Genomic DNA, 12513 nt, shown 5'->3' on the forward strand with positions numbered 1-12513 from the left:
TACACATCACTGACTTCATCTCACCTGCCAATGTGGACTAAGCAGGTTAGGCAGAAAACAAAAAGCCTATTTTTACACCAATATAAATAACACCTTTTGTAGACCCTGTCAATCATTTCTGAGGCTCTAACAATCCATTTTGTATTTTCCTGGACAAACAATAGCAGTCTTCAGATATTTATCAAGTAATTCTAACTGGACAAAGCTTGAATGCTAATTTTAGAGGGAGCTCTCGTAACTGTCTGAAATAGGTGGAGTACACAAATGATGGACACCAGGGAGGGAGGAAAACATCCTGCAGTTCTCTGAGACAAATGACAGATACCATGCAAAACACAACAAAAACCCACAGAGACTAATTAAATGCTGTTTAAAAATGCGTTCTAGCTGAGAAAGTTTTAGATAAAGAAAACAATGAGGATGTATAAAAACCAAAAGAGTCTCTTCCCCCTCTATACCTCAACTTCTAAATTCCAAACAGGAAGCTTCTTACTAATATTATACACGGTGTAGTGAGAAAAACCAGAATTCTGATAAATGACCATTTTTCAGCATTCATAATTGCTTGAATTGCTGAGGGATGGTACATTGAAAGGAACTGACATTGTATATTAAAGAACTCAATTATGCTATAATTAAAATGCCTGTCCCCTTAAAGCTGGTTTTATCTTACTCATTTCCAAAGGTACTTACTTTGCATGTGCAGTTCCTACAGTGATCACCATCAACCCAAGAGTCTTGGTCCCGATAGAGCAATCCACTCACTTGACAGGTCTTCTCACAGTGACAGTTTTCCAACTGACTAAGTCTTGTCTCTGCATGATTCAGCTACAGGAGGAGAGTTACAGAGTGTCATCTGTGTAATTCAGTCATCCTAACAAAGCAATAACAAGGAAAAAATATCCAAACAGGAAGAGGGCGACAGTAAAATGTTCGAAGTAGTTATACAGATTCTTAGCAAGATCTATTTTTGGTTTTTCATTTTTCCCTTAAACACAAAGTTGAACCTCTGAAAACTGAAAACATGCTGACTTTCATGGTCTAATGAACACCAAGTGAGACGTGGAAGTGTATCTCAGGAACCTCGTGAATGTTCAGAAAGGTGTGTGTGCTTTCAGTTCAAGCCTACACGGAAACCCACTAAGGAAAGCCTTACTACAGTGTTCACTGGAGATCTAAGGAAGAGCTCAAATGCACTTGCATTCCTCACCTATCATCGTCTCCCTGTTACACACTAACCACAGTGCAATGGTTTACACACTTAGAATATTGTTGCTTTCTCTCAAATATAAAATTCTAGGGATCAGGGGCCAGAGGAACAAAATCAAAGAGAGATTTAGTTTTTCCCCAGGTCATTCAGCCCAAACAGACCAGACCACAAACCAGGGATTCTCAGCAGAGAGCTTCCCCAACAGCACAAGGCCCTGGGCTCAGTCCATAACATCACCAAAAAAAAAAAAAAAAAAAAAAAAAAAAAAAGGAAAATACAATGCAAACAGAGTCTCAATATAGACAGTTTTTTGGCCTGAGATACCTGTTGCCACAGACATGCTATAGTGTAATTCAGCCCAAGAGCAATATCACTTTTCTCTCTTTTCCTTTACATCAGACTGCCATGATTAGGAAACAAATTCCATTTCCCACCAATTCATCTTCTGGTTTCTCTTTTCCTTCTCAGTCTCAGCATATGCATTCATGTCTGGAGTCTTTCTCCCATATAGGAAACTGATTCAGTCCCTGAACCCCCCGAAATTATTTTGAACCATTATGTTAGATTGCGATGGCTGCACCTCAGGAACAGTGACTCCCACCAACCCTTCTGGGTGAGACAGTCTCATGCTACATGTCACTCTCTCAGTGACTCATGACAGTGCTCTGCTCCATGTGTCATTCCAACTTTCAGACCAGTCATTCATCTCCTCCTCTTCCCCCAAGCTTTTGGAGTATTTCAGGGAAACCTGGCCACTGCCTGTGTTTCGTGGGTGGTAGCAAAGGCAGAGAAAATAACATGCACAACAAAGCACACACATCATGATCAGCCTCAGAAGAGCGAAGGGTTGACTACTTAAACATCAGCAGCTTCCATGGCTCCTTTTAATATGTAGGTTCTTCCCAAAATTAATGTTTCATGTAAAACTCTAGCTTCATTATAGAGTTCCTAGAATCTGTGCTAATTAAGATCTTTAGGAATTTTTCAGGAAACACAGATAAAATACATTACCAAGACTTTGCCAAGGTTAAGTGAACCAACCACATACAGGTGAGAGACAATAAAAAGGAAACAGCAACTCATTCCTTATTATCTTTTCTTCCCTGCTAGAAGCCTGAGTAGTTCCTAGTAAGGTTACTGCCTGACCGAGGACGGAACAAAAAGAGGCTGAACTAGATCTCCACACATCCTTAAAAGTGGCTCAGAATATGTACCTGCTTGGGAGAGGAGAATCCCTACCTTATTCTGAAAACCTGAAACAACTCTGGTACCCATATCATTCCCAGACGGAAACATCATAAAGACTCAATGACGAAAAGGCAATTCCTCCTCTATCCTGAAAAAAATAGGCTCTTGCCTAAGGTGAATATTGGCAGTTGTCAATACTGGTCCATCAAAGCTGAGCTATGTTCATCTATAACTCAATTCCTGAGGAAAACCACAGTTTCAACATAATGGATTTTTAAAATTTTACATGTACTTAGCTTTTTTGACAATACTGAAATGCCTTAATCTCTAGAATAATATCTATGTCAGACAGATACAGAGGCAAAAGCATAATAAGGCAAAAAACTAAATTATCAAAGGCATTTAATATGCAATCTTGCCTTCCTTTCCCCCTAAATCCTATAACAACAATAATAGAGAAATACAACCCTGAATCAAAAACTAAATTACATTTTCTGTCACTGGCATGAGTGCATTGAATTTATACGAATTCATTTTCAAATGCTGTTTCTACACTGCCTGCCATTTTCTGGCAGGTACTGACAGGTCCAAAACAGATACAGTATCAAATCTACATCTCTGCTCTGTTTACCTTTGTCCCGTGTTTATCTGGAAGACACCGGCTGAATAACTTATTCTTCACTCTCCACCTTCAAAGCTACACACAGGCGGCCTCTTGCACAGTAAGAGGACAGTGAATGGATCTGAGTGTATCAGTCATGCAGAAACTGCTTTTCCTCCTTTGGAATACGCTTTATTTCATGTTTGCTACATAGAAGGGGAAAACACTGCTTCTGCTGTTATGAAATCTTTAAGTTTAATCAAACAATCGTTATTGAGTTATGACTGAGCCCTCCAAAATAATGGAAATCTCAATATTAAATATGTTAAAGTCGAAAAGCCTGCTACTCAAAAGTGCTCCTTGACTTGCCCACATAGATTTATCAAAGATTTACACACGACAATAATGTAAAATTTTCCAGTCTCTCATGTGCCCTCTTTCTGAGTTTGAGAGCACAATGCCATTTCAGTACAGCTGGGTCCAAGAGCGGGATTCGATCACCTGAGGCTACCACAGACTCCTGGCTGGCAGGGGAACAGCGTGGCCCACCTGAGGGAATGTTAGAGTAAACCGGGGCAGTGGTAGCCTCTGGGGGATTAAATTGTCAGCTAACAACCTCAGGCAGCATTGCTAATTTAGGTCACTGTCCTGCACTTTCTCAGCATTGAAAGTGTGCAGTTTTTGTCAAAAATGTCAGGCTTTCTCAGAAGGCCTTGTCCTAGCCTCATCTCTGGCAGTGGAATATCAGTGAATGGGAACCGGCATCCTTGACCCTTACAGAAAAAAGGCAGAGTGGGCAATTCTAGACACATTCCTGGACTGATAGGACATTTCTTTCTGTTACTTTTGTTTGTTTGTTTTGAGACAGGGCTTCGCTATGCAGTTCAGGCTACACTTGAGCTCACTTTGTGGCCCATGCTGGCCTCAAACTCGCAGCAATTCTCCTGTCTCAGCCTCCTAAGTGCTGGGACTGCAAGCCTGTATCACCACACTCAGCTTCTATCTTTAGGTTTGACATGGTTCTGGCTGCCGACTCCTGTCCAGCCTGCACCCTGAGCTTGCTTACTAGTAGTGCTTCAAGATGTCCAGCAGGACTCAAGCCTGAGGGATTTCTGCTGTTTCCTGAGACTTCTCTGCACTGGTTCTAGACCAAGTCCCTGACAACAACTTGCAGTCTCTGCCAATCTGTGCGATGCCAAGCCACAGGAAAGGGCACATTTTCTCAAGACCATCTTCCTTCACACTCTCCCTTCAGTGTCCTCGGTTCAGTACTATAAACACAGCAGCCACCCGCTGGCCAATGGCTGTGGTGAGTCTTGCACAGAACTTCATTTGCCTGGTCCTGAGTAAATGGAGCTGTGTGAGGAAGTGGCAGCTACCAATTCAACAACTTGTCTAAGGCTGTGACATTAAAACACACAATCGTAAAAAGAAGTCTCTAAGTCAGACCTGACTGGCTCCAAAGCCCATTCCCTACCTCCATCAAGATCCATGACTGCACGCCTACCTCAGTCAAGGCTACCCGACAACTTAACCAAACTTCCAACACCCAGCTCCCAGCTCATCACCTCAATCTTGCCTCTATAGCTTTACTTAACTAATGGCAGGGCTAAGTCCAGAAGGACTCGGTGCCATAGACTTCCCTCTCCACCAGGAAACCGTGTTTGGCTTGCACTGTGCCTCACATCTCCAGCTCTGCAGCCTTCAATCTGTCAGAAGGGTGAGCTAGGCTTCCACTTCCACCAACATGGCAGACTAGACAGTGGGAAGTGTGTCAGCAACTAACTGAGCAAAATACCATATACATACCAAATACATTCAGTATGTGAACAGAAACTTCCGGAAAGCATCACAGAGCTAACACAAAAGGAAGAACAGCACAGAGGTCAACAGAAGGTGGCAGCAGAGATCCCAAGAGCCAAGTGAGCACCAAAGCCCACCTCCATCCTGTCCATAAGCTTTTATCTTGAAGACTGTGCAGATGAGGGGAGCAGACTCAAAAGAGATCAGCCCAAGAACTGGGTCTTAAAAGAAGCTCCTACAGGAAAGTGGGGGATCCCCAGGCTGTACCCTGTTTTAACGTTAACACAAAGGAGATAAGCCTGGCACAAAGCACAGAGAGAACCTTTTCTGTTCAGGTCTGAGTACCAGCTACAGCAGGGCAGGATGCTGGGTGGAATCCTCCCTCAGAATTCTTAAAAGTTCTTCCCTGAGGAGTCACATGCCTCTCCCAGGTTTGAGGACTGATTCTCAGCAGTCAGATGACACAGTGCGTGGTGTGCCCAAGTGGAACTGGCAAGAGCACACCCAGTGTCACCCAAGACTACAGACCTCCCACAGCTTTCCAAGGTAAACAAGCAGCTCAGAGCCGAAAGGCGAGGTGCAAGGCCTTGTTCCTGGACTCTCCTTCCTGAGGAGCTGCTGCCAGCTCTGTTCTCACTCCCAAAGGGAGTCACTGAAATCTAGCTCAGCTCCACAAGCCATCACACAGGCGCTGCTCTTTGCCTGTTTTATTTGCTCATTCCTCTGATCTCCAGCCTCGTGTTACTACAGCCACCTCCTTCCCGCTATAGTTACCTCCTTCCCTCTACAGTTAGCAGCACTTTATGGATTCTAACTTTCTTTCTAATCCCTCTTTTTTTCACCCATAAACTTTCTCCGTCACATCAGTTTTCAGAATCTTAGTACCTGAGTTCAGGTCCCAGCTCTGCTATTTACTATCCTGTAGAAAGCAACCTTTCTGGGCCATGGCCTTCTCAAAGAAGGACAATAAACTCAGTTTACAAGATTATTGTGAGAATTGATTTAAAATCCTTAGGAGTTGGAACTAACACATGCAAAATGTTCAATAAGTATGGCCCATTTGAGTGGACTTTCCAGTTCCTTCTAGATCAAAGATTGACAAAATGAAGCTCATGGTCCCAGTCTGGTTTATCGCTTGCTTCTGAACATTCTGTGAGCTAAGAATAGTTTTTATATTTTTCAATGATTGTTTTCACCAATTATAAATAATTTCATTTAAATGAAATAGTTATACACATAATGTGCTCAATTTTGCTTCTTAACTTAAAAAGCCCAGTGTTTACTGGCAGGCTATTTTCGGAAAAAAAAATTTTTTTTTTTTGACAATTCCTGCTTGGGATTACCACAGATTACACATTATGCAATGAAAATGGAAGTACTCAGTGACAGAATTGTAATTCTCTTCACAGTTTGGAAGGAACAGACTCCAAGTCTGCCAAAATGCCAGGGGGAGGAAGGTGGGGTTCAGGAAGCAGATTAAACCATCTTCTGCTCCCTGTGTCCCACAATTAAATACTTTCTGCCTCCCTAGTGCCCATTTTATATTATAGTGCTCTGAGGACAGAGCTCCCTGCAGCTTCTAGATAATGTACAGCTAAAAGAGAAAAATGGTTCCCCGTAAAGAGAAAGAAAAGGGCATCCTCAGAGTCTGCGGAGACCCTCAATTGCCTGAGACTGAGTGGCATGTTTCTGATTTCAAAATCTGTAGCATGCTAAAATATAACTAACAGTATTGAGATTGACCGCTCCAGACAACGTAAAATAAAAGCCTCCACAGGCCGCAGGCTGGGAGGGTGGACATCTGCCCTTGTTCACATTTCTCCAGTGCTGTGCAGTAAAGGCGGACGCTTCAGTCTCACGCTCCAGACTCCATCTTTCTCTTTGCAAAAATATCCCATTTCTACCTCCCAGACAAAAGGGGACTGGGTTTGACTAAAATTCCAGTTCTACATGAAAACACTGTTTTCAGGGGCGGAGTCCATGAATCCAACACACAGCCCTGTCTCCCATCACTGGGCAACCCTCCGAGTATTGTCTGCCTGCCCTGCCTGAAGGGAGAAGGCAGTCACAGCCCAAGTAGAAAAGAATAAATGTGTCATCTTTGCTGCTATTAAAATTCTTCCTCTGGCAGAATATAATGTCTCTTAGGCTCACCCTAATTCTCTCTTCACCCTAGGCCAAACCCACATCCATAGCTAATTGGTATCCTAACAGCATCAGCCACATTCTCTATTTTTTTTCAATGCAGGGTTTTCATCATGAATCTACACCTCATGAACAGACACCAAAGCTTCTAACTGCTTAAATTTTGGCTCCGCCACTCCCTGCAGCCACTTGTGAGGCAGAAGTCAGGCCTTGTTCATCAGTGCAGCTAGAAGCCTAACACAGTGACTGGCAGATAGAAGTTTCTCCCAAGATGTTCGCTACGTGGGTGATAGAGAGGAAGAAAAGATGCAGAATCTTAAAAGCTGAAAGTGTCAGAAGGCAAATATTGTTTCTTCCTTGTTCAACTTAGGATCAGTCATGAAACAGAGCCTAGGTGAGGTCTTCCTAGCACAGTGATCTGATTCTAACAACAGCTAGTTTGCCTCCTCGTGATTGTTGGCAATTACTCATATCTAAAATGCATTGACTTTTATAGGCAGGAGTGGCTCTGACCATGCATCATCTTACAGTGTTTTCTGTTAATAGCCATTGGGCAAATTCTTTTTCCTCTCATAGGGAATCTACACTAATACAGATTGCCTCTTGCTTCCAAATATTTTTCAAGAACAACATTTAGATGCAGCCTACGAGCATCAAAGGCCTGAATGCTTACTAGAAGAAGTCCAATTTCAGCAGAAAATAAAACATTCTTGTTGTAACATATTGCAGGTGCCAGTGCTAAAAATGTTTCCATCATGACAGATCACTCTAAGCTCTCGATATGACAGGAAAAGAAATGAACATCACAAGTGAAATTCAAATACCTACTTTGGCAGTCATCTTGGCCAAAAGCTCTTGTAAATCCATGATTCCTTGCACCAGGCTTAAGAAATCACTGCAGGTAGGGCAAGCTCAATAAAAAAAATATAAAATATATATTGATCTTGTGCTAATGTAAGAAAAAAAATTTTAAAACATCTTAACCTTTTTTGATGGTAGGAGGGTTTTTGTTCTTTTGGGTAAAATCTGGGTGAAATCAGAGAGGATTTTGGGCCTGGATCTTTTTCTTTATTCATAAGAAAAAGAAAGAAACAGGAAAAGGGGATTGTTGACTAAAAAGGCCACATGACAGTTCAAAATCAAACCCTCATTTTGATAGAGAGGTGATGGGAAAAAAATATAAAGTATTATAAGAGAGAAAAAGGGAGTTCATATCCAGGTCCAGAAGTTTAAACAACAGTTTGGTGTAATAGTAATATTTAAAACACACACATATACATAACACTGAACATATCTGTCTTACACAGAGCCTATTAACACAACCCTTTTCCTATATCCAAATGTTAATGCTGTATAGAAGCAAACCTTCTTAAAACTTCACAGACACAGAAACACACAATACAGATAATGAGTTTTCTTCCAGGACCCTCACAGTCCCAGAAGCCAGCACTGGCTTCTACCTGAGCCCTCCTGAGGTTGTTTCTCTGACCCCATGAGCTAGCTTTGCAGTATTTAAAACCCACAAGTGATTCAGGTGCTACTTACTGCGATTGAGGTTTGGACACTGTGTTATGTACCCATTCGGCATGAAGATGATCCTTCCGTCCTGGATGACACCCTTGATGGAAAAGAGACAAGTGGTAATCACGAGCCCAGTCATAGCTCCAGAGGCCCTGTGCAGCCTGCAGCCCCGGAGGTCAGACTATTGTTCACTCATAAGGGGAGCTGACCTCTCCCACGCTGAGCCAAACCAAGTCATTCTCCTCTAGAAACTCTGAGCCAGAGCTGCATGGTGAGAAAGCCATCATCAGCTGGCACTGTTTAATTCCAAAGAGGTCCCAGCGCCCAGATCTGTCAATGAGAGAGTTTTCAACTAAAACTAAACAGACACTGGTGCAGTTAACATTCTCTTCACCGCCTTAATCATCCCGGTATATGAAATATTGCTGAATTACAGGACTTCTGCTTTAAAGTGGGAAGACAGACATAACAGACTGAAATGTTCCCATTGATTCATTTAGTCAAGAAACAAAAGCTAGACCTCGGAACAATTCCCTAATGATCTCCTTCTTCAACTGGGTCCTTGGAGCTGAGTCTTTAGACTTGCTCAAGCTCTGTGAGAAAAAAAGGTGCTCTCGTAATGCTGCAGTTTATCCAGAAGGGAAGGGTTCCCCCACTTTAAGAAAGCTATCGGGAATAGCTTCTCTCAGTGAAAATACTGACTTCGGTTCTGGATTTTTCATATTAAATTTAAGATTCTGTTTTTAGGTTTGTTTGTTTGTTTTTTCCTGATTTGATAGAAAAGATATCACAGAACAGATGGAAGATGCAGAAGCTGGCTCAGAATTCTGAGCTTAATCTATAAATAAAATATGGGCCTCAGACAGTGCTGCAAGGCTTTCAGAGGGAGCACCGAGCACCATTTATGTGCCCCTCTTCCAGTTCCACAGAAGGCAATCAGCAAATACTGTTTTCTGCTTAGTATTTCAAGCTACAAATATTAAAATAAACAGCAAAATCACAGCACTGCTTCATAGGAATACACACATGCCTGAACCTCCTCCTCTGTGTGGATGGTATTTGTGGCTAAAGAGGCAGAGGCCTCCCCAGGGGCAAGAAGGCTCTGCCACTGCTCCTCAGTGTTCACTGATCACCGCACACAGAGGAGGGCCAGAGAGAAGTTAATGCAGCGCACGCCAAGGGCATCAGTGTCTCTCTGGGACTGGGCCGCTCTATTTTCCATGCAAACTCATGCCTGCCTTTATCCCAGCCACTCGGGGGCTAAGGCAAGCAGATCACAATTTCAAGGTGATCCTGGACAAGTTAAAAGGAAAACACTGAAAATGTTACTTACTTTAGAAGCCCTGGGTTCAAGCACCAGTACCAGGGAAAAGAAATAAAAAAGAAAAGAAGAAGGAGGAGGCTAAGGCACCTTTCAGACATATTCCACACATAGGAAAAGTAAAAGATAAAGAGTAAGGGGGCCTGGGTTCACATTCTGGACCAGCCTCTAACCTCCTGAATGGTCACAGGCAATAAATAAACACCTTCTCTGAGCCTCAGTTACTTCCTCATGAAAATCAGTGCTGGATAAAAAAAGTTAACGATCCTTCCAGCACTCAAGTTCTAGGTCAGTTAAACAGGCATCCAAGCTCATTTTAGAACTCTGTACTGTTACTACAAAGTGCGTATATATATTTATGTATGTAAGTATGTGTGTGTGCATGTGTATATTTCAGACAAAGCTATAAATTTCCATCAAACAATGACCCATCACAGAGAATTAAATATTACCTTAGAAATACATCTCACTAATCAAGATGATTATGGGTTTATTTAGAGTATCCAACCAGACTGATTTGCTTTAGGACTTAGGAATTTCCTGGAACATGGGGAGTTTCAGCGCTAAAAGCAAGATGTTCCCAGGCAAACCAGGACAGCCACCAACCTCAGGGATAATGAGTGGGAAAAATCCATATATTTGCTGGGAAAATATGCTGCCCCTCTATCTTCTATTCATCAGAAAACTCTAAATCATTCTCAGTTTTTTCACCCATAGAAAGAGAACTCAGAAATGTGGATGAAATGTACCAAGGTATCAATTATATTTTTAAAATAATTATAAAATATATTTTAGGAAACACTCCATCCCACTTGTCCAATATTTAAAAACTAAGACACAGCACTTTTCCTTGTTATATTTTTTAATTAAGGGACGCTACTAATTTTAGATATTTGACAAATTATAAATTGCTTCCCCACACCTTTCCTCTATCTCTTGTCCCCACTTTTAACCTCTGGCCCCTGTGAGTATGTCATATACACACAGCATTGGATGAAGGTCAGTGATGTAGACTGGAACAAAAACAGAAATAAGAGCTGATGGCTTTACAATGTTCACTAACACCAAAACCCATAGTACTTGGGTCACCCAGCGCCTGTAGAGAGGTCATGGGGCTTAGCACACATATTGGCATAAAAACTGACTCTTGTTAAGTGAATCAAGGTTGGAATGTTACTTGATGCTGAATGGATGTAATTTAATGTTGGATTAAAACAAACGTGGCAGTGGATATCTCAGCAAGCAGGCAATCATCATCAATTTCAGAGGCCCCGCGGCCTGTGGTAAATGCTCAGTGCACTCTGCCCAAAGCCCAGACTGTTTGGGACCCTCCAGGCTTTCGGGTGCAGTGAAGTGCATAAGTGGGTTTGAGGCATCTACTTCCGCCTCACCATTCCGGCTGCGCTTTAAGAACTATGGAGTTTCCAGCAAGCAGGCAGGCGCACACTATCGCCGAAGCCCAGCCTATCTGGGACAGCTACACCACACCATCGGGGTGCAGAGGAAGGGCTGGGCAGATCTGAGGCGGGTGCATCCGCCTCCCTGTGTGTCTGTAGGACTGTGGATATCTCAGCAAGCAGGCAATCATCACGAGTTCCAGAGGCCACACGACCTGTGGTAAGTGCTCAGTTCACTCTGCCCCAAGCCCAGACTGTTCGGGACCCTCCAGGCTACCAGGTGTAGTGAAGTGCATAAGTGGGTTTGAGGCATCTACATCCACCTCCTCATTCCGCCTGCACTTGGAGAACTGTGGAGCTTCCAGTAAGCAGGAGGGCGCACAGTGTCCCTGGGGCCGAGCTTCTCTGGAACTACAGAGTTCTAAACAGGCAGAAGTGGGCCATTGGTTTTACAGGCCCAGTGGCTTGCGGGAACTGGGTGCCAGAGTCCAAGGAGCTGCAAACATAGAAGTGGAATTCCAATAAACCCTGAGAAAGCTTTCAAATAACACTTGAAACACAGAAATATAGGAAAATAACAAAACGAAAGACCAAATTACAACGGCAAAACTCCAGACCATCTCAAGAAGCCCTAGGAACAACGTATACAGAAGAAAATATATGCCATTCACCTCAAATATCGGACACAATAGCTACTGAAATTAACAAGCAACTCCTGGAGGCTTTAAAGAAATTCAAATTCGAAATAATCTCCCAGGTAAAAGATGAAATGATAAAAGAAATGAAAGAGATTCGGAATATATCTAAAGAAAACAAAGTTAAAAAATTGGAGGAACTAAACAAAAAGATAGAATCCCTAGATGAGCAATATAAGAAACAAACAGAATACATAATGCAGATGCACAGAGATATACCAGAAATAAAAAACTTCACTGAAAGCTGTAAAAACTGCCTCAATGAAAGTGAAGATAGAATTTCAGACCTTGAAGACAGGATGGCAGCTACTGAACAGGAAAGGAAAGATCTTTTCAAATTAACAAGGAATCAGGAAATAACAATTAAACAACTGCAAGATGATGCAAAGAAAAATAACATAAGATTGATAAGGATTAATGAAAAAGAAGGAGACAACATAAAGGATGTCAAGAGGATATTCAGAGAAGTAATAGCTGAAAATTTCCCAAGCATGAGATCAGAAACTACATCAGGATCAGTGAAGCATATAGAACTCCAAATAGTCATACGAAAATAAAACTACACCCAGACATATAATAATCACCATCCCAAAAATCCAGCACAAGAATAGATTATTAAAAGCTGTCAGAGA

General features: G+C 42.2%; 1 protein-coding gene across 4 annotated transcripts in view; it reads right to left on the reverse strand.

Moving 5' to 3' along the window:
- The window catches only part of LOC100725615 (protein kinase C-binding protein NELL1), a 625998-nt gene that overhangs the window by 430566 nt on the left and 182919 nt on the right, over positions 1-12513 (reverse strand). For all 4 annotated transcript variants that reach the window (XM_063256792.1, XM_063256795.1, XM_063256793.1 and 1 more), the window contains exons 6-8: positions 8493-8565; positions 7776-7858; positions 694-828 (exon numbers count right to left, since the gene is read on the reverse strand). In XM_063256792.1, the coding sequence (XP_063112862.1) occupies positions 694-828; positions 7776-7858; positions 8493-8565 (291 nt within the window). The remainder of the gene's footprint in view (positions 1-693; positions 829-7775; positions 7859-8492; positions 8566-12513) is intronic.

Source organism: Cavia porcellus, unplaced genomic scaffold (assembly GCF_034190915.1).
Source record: "Cavia porcellus strain 051 isolate PalLab524CR breed Dunkin Hartley unplaced genomic scaffold, mCavPor4.1 scaffold_9, whole genome shotgun sequence".
NCBI lineage: Eukaryota > Metazoa > Chordata > Mammalia > Rodentia > Caviidae > Cavia > Cavia porcellus.